This window comes from Nicotiana tabacum, chromosome 21 (assembly GCF_000715075.1).
Source record: "Nicotiana tabacum cultivar K326 chromosome 21, ASM71507v2, whole genome shotgun sequence".
In the NCBI taxonomy this organism is placed as follows: Eukaryota; Viridiplantae; Streptophyta; class Magnoliopsida; order Solanales; family Solanaceae; genus Nicotiana; species Nicotiana tabacum.
Genome location: NC_134100.1, coordinates 34,285,697 through 34,304,835, shown reverse-complemented (window position 1 = coordinate 34,304,835; position 19,139 = coordinate 34,285,697). Strand labels below are relative to the sequence as shown.

The window sequence follows — 19,139 nt, the reverse complement described above, 5'->3', positions numbered from 1 at the left end:
ATTAAACACTATAAAGAATAAAATCAAAACTAATATTAAAGGTACTCCAATAAATTCAAGCAATTAAATGGTAGTCAAATCCATAAACAACAACCAAGTCACCAAACCATGTCAAATCCTAAGGTAAACTACTCGATAGATATGGAAAAAGTCATCACAAATAGATATGGAAAAAGTCATGCGTCGCACAGTGCTATGCGCCCTGTGTTGTATTAGTGTATTTTGCTCGGTTGTAAACTCTCTGAACTTAGCTTGTCTGAAAAACTTTTGTTCTAATGCGTCGCACCATGCTACGCACCCTGCGTCGCATTAGTATATTTTCTTGTCAGACCCAAAAACTCCAAGTCTCTGATCTTCTCAAACTTCTAATGAACTTTTGTACTAATGCATCGCTTTGTGCCACGCCTTATGCGATGCATTAGTACATTTTTCTCTAACCCTTGCACTTTCTTCCAACTTTCGCATGCAACGCCGGTCCACAATCCCCAGATACAATCCCAGATGATCAATTAAAGCTTTTACTCAGACTTCAAAGCTCTATATTCTATTATGGCTCGGATTTAAGACATGAACACACAAACCACATCATAAGTACAAATGTTTCATAATTAAGCACAAACACGATTGAAATGCAATCAACAATTGGTGAAATTGAGACCAAAATTCATGCTTCTAGCCTACCTTCAATAGGTTAGCTACTATAACCTATTACTTTTCCATTACTTTTTCATAGATTTTCACAACTAAAACTAAGATTTCATAGAGTAAAAATAGAGTTTTTGGATAGAAATATAGGATTTTGTATTTTAGATATTTAGACCTCGATCTGAGGTCAGATCTTGGAACATATCACATATTTGGACTCAAGAGTGAATGGGTAATCGAGATTTAGTTTGAATTTTTCGAATTTCAACCACATGGGCACGAGTTAAATTTTTGTTAGCTCTTTTAAATATGATAAAGAGCGAATCGTTTTGGTACTAGAGAAGTTCCTAAGGTTTGTTTTGACTTGTTTAGTAATATTTGACTAGATACAAGTGATTTAGAGGCTTGTTCTAAAGGGAAACCTGTGTTGGATTATTGAATTATGCCGAAAAGAGGCAAGTGTCTTGGTTAACCTTAATTTGAGGGAATCAAGATGTAATTGTGTCTATTATGTGTTCTATGTGTTGGGAGTGTCATATATGCAAGGTGACGAGTGTATATGCATTTGCCATGGGTTAAGCATGGGGTAAAACTAGCTATATTTATGCCATGTTGCTTTATGTATCATATCTTCCATGCTCTAAATAGATTGTGAAATCTTTGATTGTTCTTCTTCATGTTAATAGCTATGTTAAGCTTGTTGAGATATTGGGCGTTAAGATTATTGAAATATTAATTTAGCTACTGGTGCAAAAGTGATAGTAAATTCTCATATAGTGAGTTACGTTCAATTACTCTTCTTAGTGTTTATTGTGTTTCCCACCTTACTTGGTACTGTCTTAAATGTGATGCTTGGTGAGGAAGAGTAAATTTATGGAAGGGTGCTTCCGTGCGTGTGAGGAAAAATGATTGTGCACAAAGGGTGTTTCTGTGCTTTCCTTATATATATTGATATCATTGCATGAAGGGTATTACCATTCTTGAGAGGGACATTGATTATGCATGAAGGGTATTTTCGTGCTTGATATTATGCTTTAGTTGTGAGGTTGAGAGTAAAAGCACGAAGGGTGATGCCATGCCATGCCATTGGTTTGATATCTCTCGTTCCTTATTTTCTACATTGTCTGAGGTTTTGGCTATGTTGTCTCGTGGTTATTCTTTTGAAAGTGTAGTTGGAGTTGCTGGTGGAAGTATAAAACTGTGGTTTACTGCAGTCGTTTTATCCTTTATCATCCTGTTCTTTATCTCCTTACTGTTATACTTGTTGTCTATCTTATGTTATTTATCTTGTCATCTTACTTGTTAATTTGTTCGTCTTTATGTTCCTATATCTCTAGTTATTTTCTCTTTACTTAACTGTACAAGTTTATAAGTAGGTGTATTGTCTTAGACTCGTCACTACCTTGTTAGGGTTAGGCTCGAAACTTACAGAGTATATTGGGTCGGTTGTAATCATACTACAATTCTGCACTTCTTGTGCAGATTTTGGTGTGGATCCTAGTAGCATCTTGTGAGGGGCATAGCTTGGTGATTATGGAGACTCGAGGTAGTGTTGCTTTTCGTCCACAGGCTCCGGAGTTACCTTCGCTCCATTTATTGTTGTTTTCTTGTATCAGACAATGTCACATTTCATTTCAGACCCTTATATGTAGTATTCTAAGTAGCTCATGTACTTCGTGACACCAAATCTTAGGAGGTTGTGTAGATGGTGTACTTATTTACATATTTCTGAGCTTTACTCTTGTTCTATATTATTATGTTGTTATTCGTTAGATTAGTTCCTTATTTATCGTTAAGTGTGGGCTTGCCTAGCAAGTAGTGTTAGGTGCCATCACGACCCCATTGGTTGGGATTTTGGGTCGTGACAACTTCTAAGCCCATTACGAGAAGTTTGTAACAAATTTCATAAAAAAAACAGAGACATAATACTTTGAGGGCTGATGTTTTGCGGATAAAAGACCAAATAGCATAAGTATAATTTTTTTAAAGTTCTATAGTGCCCGAGCATAACTTTGTAAAAATTTCACAGGGCTAACTATTTGGTCACCCCAATTTAATTTGTACCTATTTAAAAAACTAATTTAATTGATACCCAATTCTTGGGTAACTTCAGATATGTTTTTCTCTTTTTATTCGTGGCTGCTTTCTTTTTATCTGTATTTATGTTTCATGTATCCAGGATGTCACTGCTACTTTCTTCTTCTCTATATTCATGCCCCATGTATCCAGGAGCCGTTTGGTTTCTTATTTTTCTTCTTGTTAGTTGCAATATAATATTGTAGGTTGTGCTTAGGGTTTCTTCTTATTCTTAGTTGCAAAATAGGTTTGTTGGATTTATTGTTGTTTTGATAATTTGATGATTGAGGTTTGTTGTTTATGATATTTGAAAGTTATCTTTCAAAATTGATCTTATTTGGAGTGGATCTGGGCATTAAATTGTATGTTGGATTGTTAAAATTCGAAGAATAAATTTATGATTTAGAACCTAAGATCCAATTACTGAAGTTATATTGAAAAGATATGTCACGACCCGAAATTCCAATCATGGGGCCGTGATGGTGCTTAAATCCACTTGCTAAATAATTTACCAATTTTAACCATTATTAAAGTTAGAATGGCCTAAATGGCACCTATACTTGTGCCACTTTGTCATGCCGGTCTCCAAACTTAATAATTTGCCAATGGAATACTTATACTCCTTCAAACCGTGTATAATAAACGCTTATGACAGGAGGCTGTCAGTGCGTGTAATACAATCTCCTCCACGTTGGCTGCCACGTCAAAAAATAACAATGTGTAGATGCCATGTCACATGGTAGATTAAAAAGAATTAAAATCAAAAATTAAAAATTAAAAATTAAAATTAAAAATAAAATTCAAACATTAATCCCCTAATTCCCTCCCTCATTGATTTCTGTCTCTCCCCTCACGTTCTTCCTCCTGCCCATCTCGCTTCTCTCTCTTCATGTTCTTCCTCCTCTCCCCTCCAATTCTTCCCTTTTTGTATTATAGAAATAAAATTAAAATGAATAAAGAAAAGAAATCGAGGTAAAATTAATATTTTTTTCCAGATCGAAAAGTGGGAGAAGAAGTTCGGTGGTCCATTTTCATGGCTGAAGGCATTATGGGTTATTTTGAGCTTCAAAATCCTTTATGGGTTAAAGCTCAGGAAAGAATGATTCTTTCCCTAGTTGTCTACCTTCTTTTCATTTTACTTTACAACAACTAATGTATATTTATTATTCGGAGTTGAATTGCTTCCCAAAGAATCTCCTCACTATTCTTGTTTATCTCACCTCAAAAACTACATGAAGCCACTGGAAAGTACCACAGAAAACCATTAGACCCGTTCGTCTTCAACTGAGTGCTTCAATTTTTGTCGCCAACATTTCAAATCTTCTTTTTTATCTTCCAATTTCAAGAATCACAAGTTTATTTGCTTTATTTGGGAATATACCAGATACTTTTAATCTCTCTTTTTGCAACTGATCTTAAAACAGAGGAAGATAGATGTTGGAGGTGGTGGAGAAAAATTAGACGACCACGGCAAAGGTGGTGGTCGTGGAAGGGGAGGAGCACGGCCAAGAGGCAACAGTAGTGGACTAATTTTTGGGAGGAAGATGGAATTGACTGCTCTTCTTTTGTTTTTTTAGCCTTTTCCTTTTTAATTGTTTTCCAAAAATCTCATTTCAGTACTTTTAAATCAACTCACGCCCCTTATGCGCATGTGTAATACACATTTCATCCAACTCAGTTATGTTAATGCCACATAAGATCGGTCAACGATCAGAGGTATTTAAAAAATGTATTTTGAATAACTATAAGTGTTCACTTGACAAACTGTTGAGTATAGGGACCGGGATGACAAAAGCTAACAAGTACAAGGATCTACTAAGCTATTCTGCCATTATTAAAAGCAGACCAGTAATAATTAACGACTGATAAACTCTAAAAATACATGAGATAAATGGCAAAAGTAACGCAATCTATACTAATCCTAGAAATCTGGAGTTACAAGTACATGAGCAACTAGAATTCTACAAATATTGTATGAAAGGAAGTATAACTGTATGAAACTAGATAAATAGTAAAATCAAGATAGAAGGGGACTTCAAGGATTGCGAACGTCATACAACTCTATCTCGAATCTATTGTGAAAGTCGGATCCAATCAATCTCCACTATGCGCCATTTGGACCAACACCGAAATCTGTACAAGAAGTACAGAAGTGTAGTATGAGTACAACCAACCCAATGTACTCTGTAAGTGTCGAGCCTAACCTCGATAAAGTAGTGACGAGACTATGACATGACACTCACTATAAACCATTACATATAATAATAAAAAAAGATAGAAATATAGATATACCAGTAAACTCATATGAACAGGACCCAAAGATCAACTAATAGAGGTCCCTAGAATAACATCATCTCATAACCTCATATCACAGTACCGAAATAGAGCACTACGGCTACAAATAGTTATAACACATCAAACTCCGTTGCAACGCGCAACCCGATCCCAACATTTATCACAATATCTGTTGCGGCGTGCAACTCGATCCCATTTTCATATCAATATCTGTTGCGGCGTGCAACCCGTTCCCATTATCAATTCATTTCAATACTATTGGGGCGCGCAACTTGTTCCCAATATCAACTCATTAACATGAACAACCCAACACAACCAAATTGCATAATCTCAGCATAAAAGAAAATAAAGCGTTTAGAACATCAAGGATCTACCAGTACAAACAGAGAATAACTGACGAGCGCAAATCCACATTATCGTCATCTCCAGCCATGATTTCTGATTCTAGCGTTTAGAACAGAGGATTGTCCAATCTTCTCTATATTCTCGGGGAGATTTCTTTCCTTCCTCAGCTGTCGTAGTTGTTTCTCGATTTCTGGTTCGTATGGTAGCACTTCCTTCCTATAAGATAGAGTCATGCACCAATATAACCTGTAGCCTGCGCACAGTCAAATAACACCAAGCATAAAAAGAGAAAGGTAAAATAAAACAAAAAAAATTCAATAATTAGCACTACAAACTATTTCAAAATACTACTGATTGCCAATCCCTGCCAAAGACGCCAAAATTTGACGAGCGTAAAACACACACTTAAATATGCTCGCTAGTCGAATATAGTATAATATAATATCGTATCCACAGGGATTGGAGTTAAACAATATTATCGTAGTTTGTCGCTAGATTTCTATCCAAGATAATCAATAGTTTAGAATTATGTGATTTAAAACTAAAGTTTCCTAGAATCTAAAGCTAATTGACAAATGACAATCGAACAAAAGTGAGCAAGGAACATATCAAGGGGAGAAAATAGGGATTGATTGGATAGGTGCAAGATAAATGTCTAGGATTTAACTCTAGTTAATTCACTTCTAATGTTCAAGTGTGTCTCTCGAATTCACTCAATTATTAGTTCAAATGTTTAGTAGAAACTCCTCTCTTGATTAAGTCTCAACCTCATAATATGAACCATTATAATCTCAGTGAAGATATGCAAAAATTCGTAGTGGATTGGTCTTTAGGAGAACCTCTCTCGATTATCCTCCTAACTAGGGTTAAACAATAATTCAACTAGCCTCTTTTGACTACTAAGAAGAATTAATGAACTCACCCAACAAGATAATGCTAAGATAAAACAAGTTATGCCTCTCTCGATTACATGGACATGTGAATATAGATGCAACTATTAAAACATCCAAAACGATTCAATATATAAAAATAGAGTTATCATCCACAAACAAATATCAATACAGCAAATCCATCAAACCCTAAAAACAACTACTCCATAGATATGGAGCAATTCATCACAAATATGTTTAAAGTAAAGAAAAACATAAAACGATACAAACTCTTGTCTTGAGTGAGGATTGAATGATGAATTCCTTGTGCTATTGCTTTCCCCCTCCTCCTTAGCCTCCTTAGGTCATAGATATGTCAAAAGTACAAAAAATGACGTTTTCCATGTATTTATACCAAGTAGGGTCGGGCCCAGACGAAAATACCTTCTCCTGTGCGAAATAGGACAAATACTCTGTAAAAATTGCACAGGCACGCCGCATGTGGCAACGCGCCAGGTGGGGAGGCAGTGGGAAACTTCAGAGAGCTTGTAATTTGACAGGAGCAGAAATTTGCACAGATGCGGCACCCCATGCGCCGCTCCACATGCCGCAGGTGTGGAAAATTCTCAGAGTACATATTTGTTTCTTGCTTTTTTGATATCCAAACGTGGTTCTCGACCCCCGAACGCGATCCCGGCTTAATCCCTTGGGCTTTTGTTTTTTTCAAAGCTCCTAATCACTCGAATTCATTCCATAACATCTACATAGCTCGAAATCCCTCCTACAAGGAATAAAACACATAATTAGTGCAAAACACTAGAGATTAAAGCTAAAACTCAATTAAAGTGCAGTAAATTAGAGTGTAATAATCGACTAAAATACGAGATTATAGCCTACCATCAACACCCCACACTTAACCCATTGCTTGTCCTCGAGCAATCAAACTACACTCTATAAAGACACGACATTTTTAAACAACTCTCCTAAATCATCATACCAAGAATATTTAACATAGATTAAGCACAATAGTGTAAAATCCTAGCCTCAAGAATTGACTCACAAGTACCATGCATTATTTGTAACCCACTCACTTACTCCAACCTAGAGGTTAAGCATTACCTTTCCTTCATGAATCAAGTGCCCTCACTCAATAATAGAGAGTAGTTCCACACATAATGAAATTAAGAACAATTAGGAACTCCAGATATAAAGAATTCACTTGCTCTCTGAAATAACATTCATATGCCACAAAAGATGCATCATAGGATTGCCCGTAGTGTACTACTCAACTAATCGAGCCCATTCAGTCAAGGATCAAGTAGGGCTTTCATTGGTTGTAATGTAGGCTACGGGACGGGTAGGATATATTTAGATATAAGAGTGACTACACCCCCTAAGTACTTTAATACATACATTTCATTGTTCAAACCCCACACTTATGTCAAACCATAACTCCACCTTCACATCAATATACATTAACTCCCAACTTCTTTAAGCACAATTACATCAAGATTCACCACTTTCAATGAACATTTTGCACAACAATACACTATTTTGTTTCTCTTTCTTTTTCAATTCAAGTGGCTCTTACTTTTTCAATACATTGCACATTTCTTCTTATTTCATTAGTCCCGTTCAAAAGACAAACTAACCACCCCACACTTCAACTTTTACAAAGTTCATAACAATTTTAAGTGCTCACGAGAGGTAAAAGGTTCAAATAGATGGTCAATTCAAACAAATGGGTAAGACTTGTAATGTGGTTGCCAAAGAAATAGGATTACAATCTCAAAGGGGTTAACTACGATACATAACAATTAGATGGGTAAAAGCATATAACTGGCTCAACAAGGAAACACCTAAATCACTTCCAAGACTGAATAAAACTACTATTTGGCTTTGTAAACACACATGGCAAGTTCTAGACATCAAATGCAATGTACAAAATACACAAAACCTCACACACATATGGCACATAACTCACTCAGGATCGAATTCATCAAGACACTCTAGTCAAAGCAGTTAAGCAAAGTTAAAATCATACAGTTTAAGGTACTTATACAAGAGTAAAAAACTGAGCCTAAGCGTCACAAATAAGACACTCACTAATCTCAAGGCATAATAAAGTCAAGAAATATTGTCTTCAATTCAAACCATAGCACAAGGTTTCCTACTTCTAGATATAAAAACTGACTACATATTGTTCAAACAAAACCCTTGGAAAAGAAACCGTGGTACAAAGAAAAACCAATGGGAAATTATTACACTAACTACAAAAGAAAATCTTTTTATCTTTTTCTTTCGACTTTAATCCCTCAATAAACCTGTCGAATGATATCCATTGTCGGGAAAAATCAAAATCTTTTCAAATTTTATGTTTTGTTTTTCAAATATTTTCTATCTCTAACTACTAAAACAACAAAAACTAACACATATAAATACAACATATAATTATACCCTACCCAATACTTTAAGTTGTGGCATGTCCCCATGACACGCAATTAAAAAGCATAAGGTAAAGAAAACTTCCCTGAATATCTAGTCAGGGTCTGAATCAAAGTCGGGCTCCATTCCTCTTACCCGAACTAGTGCACATATTCATGCAGACAGTTTATTCTCAGCCTTCTTGAGGTACACCCCACACTTATATTTTTCAATCATTGGAGCCTTCTCCTTCGAACTCTTCACTTTTCACTCAACACTTCCAGCTGGCTTCTCCTTTCTCACCCCTGTTTCTATATTTATCTCGAAAGTCACCGTTTCCTCACCCACTCTAAGCATGCATTTTCTATCATATATATCCAATATTGCTCTACCCGTTGCTAAGAATGGTCTTCCTAAGATAAGGGGGACCTCTTTGTTCTCCTCCATAGTCACCACTATGAAATCTACAGGAAATACAAACTTATCTACCCGAGCTAAGACAGCTTCAACTATCCCCTCAGGTATCAAAGTTGTTTGGGAGTGCCAGCTGCAAAGATATTGGTGCAGACCTTATCTCTCCAATCTCATTCTCCATCTTTCTGTAAATAGACAAAGGCATTAAATTAATTGAGGCACCCGAATCATATAAAGACTTATCAAAATTAATAGTGCCTAACGAGCAAGGTATAGTAAAACTCCCCAGATATCCACACTTTTGTGGGAGTTTATCTTGCAAGATTGCACTGCAATGCTCTGTGAGCTTGACCACTGAGGTCTCTTCTATCTTCCTCTTCTTTGTAAGGATCTCCTTTAAGAACTTGGCATAAGTTGGCATTTGTGAGAGCACTTCTGTGAATGGCAAATTTACATTAACTTATTTCAGCACATCTAGAAATTTCTCAAATTATTTATCCATCTTTTCTCGATACAACTTTTGGGGAAAAGGTAGAGCATGCATGTGCTCGCTCTCATTCCGATCCTCCTTTATCGAAGTGCCCTCCTTCATCTTTTTGTCAGCTCCATTTTTGCCTTTATTCTTCTTATCAATTTTATTTTTCAGCTGCTCCCCACTTTCTTTTTCAGGTACCATCTTTTTTTTGGATTGGAGTGGGATCTTTCAACACTTGCCCGCTTCACAATGTCACACCATTCACTATTTCTTTAGGGTTTCTTTCAGTTTCAGCTAGCAGAGTACCTGGGATTCTCTCAGACAATACAGTTATAATTTGCCCTACTTGCTTCTCCAAGTTTCGCAACCCTGTGCCAAGTTCTTTGATAGCTGCACCATGAGCATCTAATCTCTCATCTGTCTTGACAATGAAAGACTTCATCAGATCATCTAGCCCAAGCTGAGTGGAATGTTGAGGCTGAAACTGCGGCCTATGCTGATTCACAAAACCCTAAGCTCTTGTCCCTGAAATTTGGGGTTGTTTTGTTTCCATGCATTTGTAGTACCCCCAGGTGAACTCCACGAAAAACCGGGGTGCTCCTGACCCATTTCCATGAAGTTGTAATTCCCAACAGCATTAACTTCCTCAATTGAGGCTTGGCACTTATGAGTAGGGTGTCCTCTTTCACATATATCACAAGCTGCGTGAGGCTCACTATGTACTGAAGCTAAGGTCAGCTTCCTTATTTCCTTGGCCATGGCATCAAGCTACACATGCACCGATGTGTTAGCATCAACTTGGTGAACACCAGTTGATCCTCTTCTTTCAACACTCACCGAAGGTGTGATGACCCAAAAGGTCATCTTATGTTTTAGAACTCGAATCTGGGCTCTTAACCTTAAAAATTTCATTTTTACCCTCTTCGATTTGCGTGCACAGTCCGGGCAGGTTTTCGAAAAGCTTTTATGTTAAAAACTGATAAAAATAAGAATTTTTACCTTAAACGTTAATTTTAGTTGACTTCGGTCAACATTTTTGGTAAATGGTCCCGGATTTGTGCTTTGACAGGTAGGTCCGTATCGAATTATGGGACCTGGGCGTATGCCCGGAATCGAATTCGGAGGTCCCTAGCTCAAGTTATAAATTTTTGATGAAAATTAAAAGTGTGAAAATTAATTATTTTTAAGAATTAATTGATGTTTGGCATTGTTAGTACCAGGTCCGTATTTTGATTCTGGAGCCCGGTATAGATTCATTATGATATTTAAGATATGTCTGTGAAATTTTGTGAGAAACATAGTTGATTTGACGTGATTCGGACGTCCAGTTGAGAAAATAGAAATTTTAAAGTGTTCTTGAGAATTTCATTTGATTTGGTGCTAAATTTAGAGTTCTAGGTGTTAGTTTGGTGATTTGATCGTGCGAGCAGGTCCGTATGATGTTTTTAGACTTGCTTGCATGTTTGGTTTGGAGCCCGGAGGGCTCGGATTCCATTCGGGCGATGTGCGAGTTGAGTTCAAACCTCAACAAGGCTGCTGGTGCACCAAATCTGGTGTGCCCGCACCTGCGAGCCTTTGGTCACAGGTGCGAGCGAAAGCCCCAGCTGGACTTCGTTTTTACGCAGATGCTGACTTTTCTCCGTAGGAGCGGGACCGCAGAAGCGGAACCCTATCCGCAGGTGCGACCCCAGTTGGCCGAGCCCTTTTTCGCAGAAGCGCACAAACTGTCCGCATATGCAGATGCGCAGGTGCGACCAAAGCACCGCAGGTGCGAAGGTCGCGAGGCAGTGAGCATTTAATTCGGACTCCAGCCATTTTTCTTCTCGTTTTCAAAATGATAGGAGGCCTAGGGAGATTTTTCAAAGACATTTTCTGCCCAAAATCATAGGTAAGTGTTCCTTAACTCGTTTCTTTCAATTACCCATTACATTTATTGAAAAGGTTAGGGTAGAAAATAGGGATTTCGGGAATTTGGGGATTTAGACCTCAATTTGAGGTCGGATTCCAAAACTAATTACATATTCGGGCTCGGGGGTAAATGGGTAAAAGGATTTTGGTCCGAACCTCGGGTTTTGACCAAGCGTGCCCGAGGTCGTTTTTCGACTTTTTGGAGGAAAATTTGGAAAATTTAATTTTTGCAATATTATTGATTCCTTTAGCAATATTTGATGTTAGTGAGTCATTTTTGAATAGATACGAGTGGTTTGGAGGTGAATTCCAAAGAAAAAGCTATGTTTGAGAATTAAGTGGCCTTCGGAGCGAGGTAAATGTTGTGTCTAACCCTGACTTGAGGGAATTAGGAACCTTAGATTATTTGCTAAGTGAAATTCATGTGAGCGGTATATATGTGAGGTGATGAGTAACTATACGCCGCCAATTCACCTGTTTTTTTTTTTTTTTCATGTTTCTCTGTTTTTTTGATATTGTCTCATTCCTATGCCAAATTGCTACGTGTTATACTAGTGTTGTTCAAATTATCGTTCTTATTATGTTTTCAGAAAAGTTTTGGTGATAATTGAGTTTTTATTTCAAAGTTAAGATTGATATTATAGAACCAAATGTTGAAGTAAGGTTTGTACTTGTTATTCTATCTCCCTGTTATTATTTATGCATTGCATTATGGTAAGGGAGACTGTTAATGCACGAAGGGTGATGCCGTGCCATGATATGAAAGTAAAAGCATGAAGGGTGATGCCGTGCCATTTCTATTAATTTTATGGTGAGATTGAGAGTAAAAGCACGAAGGGTGATGTCGTGCCATGATATGAGAGTAAAAGCACGAAGGGTGATACCGTGCTATTTCTATTAATTTTATGGTGAGATTGAGAGTAAAAGCACGAAGGGTGATGCCGTGCATTCTTCTTTACTATATTTATTATTCCTATTGATTCATGGTATATTGACTACTCCGGTGATCATTCTGTTGTAGTTCTTTATCTTGTATTCCCCTTAGTATGTCTCCCCTCCCGACATTTCCTGTTTAGTTCTTCATTCATGTTATTTGCGTATACACTGTTAAATTATACAGGTTGATTGTAGGTGCCTTACCTTAGCCTCGTCACTACTTCGTCGAGGTTAGGCTCGACACTTACCAGTACATGGGGTCGGTTGTACTGATGCTGCACTCTGCACTTTCTGTGTAGATTTTGATACCAGCTCAGGTTGATCGAGATTTGCTATTGGTCCGCTGTCCGGAGACTCAAGGTAGATCTGTCGGCATTCACAGACCTTGAAGTCCCCGTCTATCTTTTTATGTCCTACTGTTTTCTTTCATTCAGACATTTGTATTTCTTTTAGACTATTACTTGTAGTAAATTCTAGAATGCTCGTGAATTGTGACTCCAGATCCGGGTGGTAGTAATTAATATAGTTTTATGAAATTTTGCACTTATTATATTTTATTTTAGTTAATTATTGTTATTTACTGAATGGAAATAAGGAATTGGTTTAATGATTCTCTAACATTGGCTTGCCTGGCAAGTAAAATGTTAGGCGCTATCACGGTCCCGTCGGTGGGAAATTTCGGGTCATGACAGAAGGCCACTGGTTTGCGTGTTCAGATAACCCATATAGAATTGTGACTATCTCCTCTGGAGTCTTCTTAATCAACGGGCCTCCAGCTGCATTGCTCAATGTTCTGCATGAGGCTGGTGTCAATCTATACCAAAAATACTGGAGTTGCATCCAGAGTTCAATTCCACTATTTTGACACTTTCGCACTATTTCCTTAAACCTCTCCCAAGCTTCAAACACAGTTTCAGTGTCGTTCTGGCAAAAGTTATGGATTTCTCTTCTAAACTTGCTCGTCTTAGCTGATGAGAAATATTTATCAAGAAATTTTCTGGTCATCTCATCCCATGTTCTAATTGATCATTGGGGCAACCTTTAAAGCCAAGCTTTGCATCATCTTTGAGTGTGAATGTGAATGCCCTTAAGTAAACTGCATCTTGTGACACACCATTGTATTGAAAGGTGTTCATAATCTCCTTTAATTCCATGAGATGGTTGTTTGGATCTTCGTTCATCTTCTCTCTGAAGACACAATAGTTTTGAAGGGTTCGGACGAACCCTTGCTTTAGCTCAAAATTGTTAGCTGCAACTGGAGGGGGTCTAATACTTGATAAACCTTGATTGTAGACCGGTCTAGCATAATCATCAAGTGGTCTTCCAGCCCCGGGAGGTATATTTCCGAACTGGTCTCCACCCAAGGGATGATTCTGAGCAATTCTCCGAGCCCTCTCCTCTTCATAAACAAGTTGTACATTTTGAAGAGCAGCTTCCTCCGCATCTCGTGCAGCTTTTTCTCGTTGTTGGGTTGCCTCTCTTGCAGCCAAATCCACATTATCATCACCTCCAGCCATGATTTCTTTGGTTGAGGATTGCCCAACCTTCTCTATATTCTCGGGGAGATTTCTTTCCTTCCTCAGCTGTCGCAGTTGTTTCTCGATTTCTGGTTCGTATGGTAGCACTTCCTTCCCAGAAGATCGACTCATGCACCAATCTAACCTGTAGCCTGCACACAGTCAAAGAACACCAAGCATAAAAAGAGAAAGGTAAAATAAAACAAAAACAAAAATTCCATAATTAGCACTACAAACTATTTCAAAACACTATTGATTGCCAATCCCTGGCAATGACACCAAAATTTGACGAGCGTAAAACACACACTTAAATATACTCGCTAGTCGAATATAGTATAATATAATATCTTATCCACAGGGATTGGAGTTAAACAATATTATCATAGTTTGTCGCTAGATTGCTATCCAAGATAATCAACAATTTAGAATTATGTGATTTAAAACTAAAATTTCCTAGAATCTAAAGCTAATTGACGAATGACAATCGAACAAAAGTGAGCAAGGAACATATCAAGGGGAGAAAATAGGGATTGATTGGATAGGTGCAAGATAAATGTCTGGGATTTGACTCTAGTTAATTCACTTCTAATGTTCAAGTGAGTCTCTCGAGTTCACTCAATTATTAGTTCAAACGTTTAGTAGAAACTCCTCTCTTGATTAAGTCTCAACCTCACAATATGAACTAATTTAAGCTCAGTGAAGATATGCAAAAATTCATAGTGGATTGATCTTTAGGAGAACCTCTCTCGATTATCCTCCTAACTAGGGTTAAACAATAATTCAACTAGCCTCTTTCGATTACTAAGAAGAATTAATGAACTCACCCAACAAGATAATGCAAAGATAAAACAAGTTATGCCTCTCTCGATTATATGAACATGTGAATATAGATGCAACTATTAAAACATCCTAAATGATTCAATACATAAAACTAGAGTTATCATCCACAAACAAATATCAATACACCAAATCCATCAAACCCTAAAGAGAATTACTCCATAGATATGGAGCAATTCACCACAAATATGTTTAAAGAAAAGAAAAACTTAAAACGATCCAAACTCTTGTCTTGAGTGAGGATTGAATGATGAATTCCGTGTGCTCTTGCTTCTCCCCTCCTCCTTAGCATCCTTAGGTCTTAGATGTGTCAAAAGTTCAAAAATAACGTTTCTCCATGTATTTACACCAAGTAGGGTCGGGCCTAGATGAAAACACCTTCTCCTGATGAAATAGGATAAATACTCTGTAAATATTGCATAGGCGCACCGCATGGGGCGACGCGCTAGGCGGGGCGGTAGTGGGAAACTTCAAAGAGCTTATAATTTGATGGGAGCAGAAATTTGCACAGATGCGGTGCCCCACGTGCCGCTCCACGTGCCGCGGGTATGGAAAATTCTTAGAGTACGGATTTGTTTCTTGCTTTTTTGATATCCAGACGTGGTTCTCGACCCCCGAACGCGATCCCGATTTAATCCCTTGGGCTTTTACTCAGACTTCAAAGCTCCAAATCACTCAAATTTATTCCATAACATCTACATAGCTCGAAATCCCTCCTACAAGGAATAAAACACATAATTAGTGCAAAACACTAGCAATTAAATCTCAAACTCAATTAAAGTGCAGTAAATTAGAGTGTAATAAGCTCTAAAACGTGAGATTATAGCCTACCATCAATAACCAATACCTCGTATTCACCAACCTCATCAAATCATCAATACGAGAATAGATAAAGGACTCCCACAATTGGACACAATATAATAAAGTGCACAAGGAAGGTAAAGACAACAAAGGCAAGTAAAGACATGAATCAATGAAGATACACAATTAATATTAGTATCCACCTATCACCATCCAACAACGAAGAGTACATCATATTTTTGAAAGAATATAAGGACATCTTTGCCTGGTCCTACAGTGACATGATAGGGTTGAGCACATCCGTAGTAGCCTATAAGCTACCTACCAACCTAATGTGTCCACCGGCAAAGAAGAAACTCAGAAAATTCAAGCTAGACATGAGTTTGAAAATAAAAGAGGAGGTTACCAAGGAGATCAATGACAAGGTCCTTCGAGTGGTCGAGCATCTGACTTGGATATCTAATACGTATCCGTACCAAAGAAAGATGGGAAGGTCAGGGTATGCATCGACTATAGATATCTGAAATGAGTAAGTCCTAAGGATGATTTCCCGCTGCCAAACATACATATCTTGATTGATAATTGTGCCAAGCATGAAGTCCAATCCTTTGTTGATTTCTTTGCGGGATATCACCAGATCTAGATGGATGAAGAAGACGTAGAGAAAACAGTCTTCATCATGCTATGGGGTGTGTATTGTTATAAAATGATGCCATTTGGTTTAAAGAATGCCGAAGCTACTTACATGAGGGCCATGACTACCCTTTTTCATGATATGATACATAAGAAGATCGAAGATTATATGGATGACGTAATCATCTAATCCAAGAAGATCCTAGATCAAATAGTTGATCTAAGAAAGTTTGACCACCTGCGGAGATACAATTTGAAACTGAACCCCACAAAATATGCCTTCGGGGTCCCCATCAGAAAGCTACTAGGTTTCATTGTCAGCCACCGAGGAATCGAGCGAGACCCGTCAAAGATCAAAGCCATCCAAGATCTGTTGCCGCCAAAGAACAAGAAAGATGTGATGATCTTCTTGGGTCGTCTCAATTACATCAGCCATTTCATAGCGCAGTCAACGATAATATGTGAGCCAATCTTAAGGATGTTGAGAAAAGATGCTGCAACATGATGGACTGAAGAATGCCAAAAGGCTTTTGATAAAATCAAGGAGTATTTGTCCAAACCTCATGTGCTGGTCCAACTGAAGCCCGGGAGACCTTTACTATTGTACTTGTCCATGTTGGATGGAGTATTTGGATACGTCTTAGGACAATATGACGAGATCGGAAGGAAAGAGCAAGCCATATACTACTTGAGCAAAAAGTTCACACCCTATGAAGCTCTGTACTCTTTATGGAGCGCACTTGCTGCACCTTGACATGGATAGCCCAGAAACTAAGGCACTATTTTTGCGTCTACACCACATACCTCATATCAAGAATGGATCCCCTAAATTATATTTTCCAGAAACATATGCCTACTGGCAAGTTGGAAGATATTGCTGAGTGAGTTCGACATTGTTAATGTTACCCAAAAGGCAGTCAAAAGGCAAGCATTGGTCGATCACCTGGCAGAAAACCCTGTGGGTAGAGAGTACAAACCATTGAAGACATATTTTCCCGATGAGGAGACATCTTTCATATGGGAAGATATTTGTGAAGATTATGATGGTTGGAGAATGTTCGGCATCAGAATTATCCTGGTATCAAAAACCGGCCAACACTATCCGGTATCCGCCAAGCTCAGGTTCCCATGTACCAAACATATGGTGGAATATAAGGCTTGCATTATGGGACTTATGTTGGCAATCAACATGAACATCCAGGAATTATTGGTAATTGGAGACTCAGACTTGTTGATACATCAGGTACACGGGGATTGGTCCAGCAAGAATACCAAGATATTTCCATACTTGAATTGCATGCAGGGATTGATCAAGAGATTTGTAAAGAAGAATTCAAGCATGTTCCCCTAATTCAGAACGAGTTTGTAGATGCATTGGCCACCCTGTCTTCCATGATATAACATCCAGATAAGAATTATATCGACCCCATCCTGATAGAGATGTGCAAACAACCTGCCTACTATGCTCATGTCGAAGTAGAATTTGATGGGAATCAATGGTTTCATGATATCAAGGAGTACCTGGAATAGGGAGAATACCTAGAAAAATCCACACATACTCAAAAGCGCAAATTACGGAGACTAGCCAATCATTTCTTTTGGAGTGGAGGAATTCTATATAGACGGACTCCTGATCTCGGGTTGTTAAGATGTGTGGATGCCAAAGAAGCATCAAGGCTACTTTAAGAGATACATGCCAGAACATGCAGACCTCATATGAAAGGATTATTTCTAGACAAGAAGATACTAAGGGCATGATACTTCTGGATGACTATGGAGACTGACTGCATCAAGTATGTGCAGAAATGCCACCTGTGTCAGGTACATGCTGACATGATACGGGTTCCACTCCAATAAAGTCAATGTGACGAGCTTGCCTTGGCCTTTTGCCGCTTGGGTAATGGATGTCATTAGCCCAATCGAGCCTGTTTCCTTCAATGGACACAAATTTATCATGGTAGCCATTGATTACTTCACCAAATGGGTCGAAGCCGCCTCCTACAAAGCCATGACAAAGAAGGTCATAGCAGATTTTGTTCGAGATCGTATTGTCTGCCGATTCGGGGTGCCCGATTCAATTATCACTGACAATGACACCAACATCAATATTGTTCTGATGCAAACCATGTTCAGGCATTCAAGATCAAGCACCGCAACTCCACCGCATATAAACCTCAGATGAATGACGCCTTGGAAGCTGCCAACAAGAATATTAAGAAGATACTAAGGAAGATGATGGATAACTACAAACAATTGCATGAGAAGTTACCATTTGCTTTGCTTGGATAAACTAGGGAAACACCCTATCTATTGGTTTATGGTACTAAAGTCGTTATACCCATCGAGGTAGAAATTCCTTCAATACGGGTCATACAAGAAGCTGAGCTTAGTGATGCAGAATGGGTACATAGTTGATATGATCAGTTGGCTCTCATCGACGGGAAAACAATGAACATGGTGTGTCATGACCAACTTTACAAGAACAGAATGGCAAGGTCTTTCAATAAGAAGGCTAGACCAAGAAAGTTCACACCAGGGCAACTAATTTCGAAGCGAATCTTCCCACATCAAGATGAGGCAAAGGGTAAATTGTCACCAAACTGGCAAGGTACTTACATGATTCACCGAGTGTTGACAGGATGAGCACTCATACTAGCATAAATGGATGGAAAAATATGGATAAAGCCTATTAATACGGAAGTCGTCAAAAGATATTATGTCTAAGATTGTATTCACACTTTCTTCTTGATGTAACATAAACTACGCTTGACTGATTCCCGTTTAAGAGGGGATACATAGGCAGCCCTGTGGGTTTGGTTACATTATAATAAAATTTCCATTTTCTTCCATGATCAAAGGATTAGGGCAAACTTTGAATTTCATCAGATCCGATATCATCACACCAAGAGTCACTAGAAAAGGATTCTTGGAAATATATATTAGGGCATCACAATCCTAACATAG

The 19,139-nt window shown here is 38.1% G+C and overlaps 1 protein-coding gene across 1 annotated transcript; it reads left to right on the top strand.

The window, feature by feature from the left end:
* Window positions 1-18,075: 18,075 nt before the first annotated feature.
* Window positions 18,076-18,464, top strand: LOC142175192 (uncharacterized). Its single transcript, XM_075241772.1, has 2 exons — window positions 18,076-18,225; window positions 18,309-18,464. The coding sequence occupies exons 1-2, from the start codon at window positions 18,076-18,078 to the stop codon at window positions 18,462-18,464; spliced, it is 306 nt and encodes a 101-aa protein (XP_075097873.1).
* The last annotated feature ends 675 nt before the right edge of the window (window positions 18,465-19,139 follow it).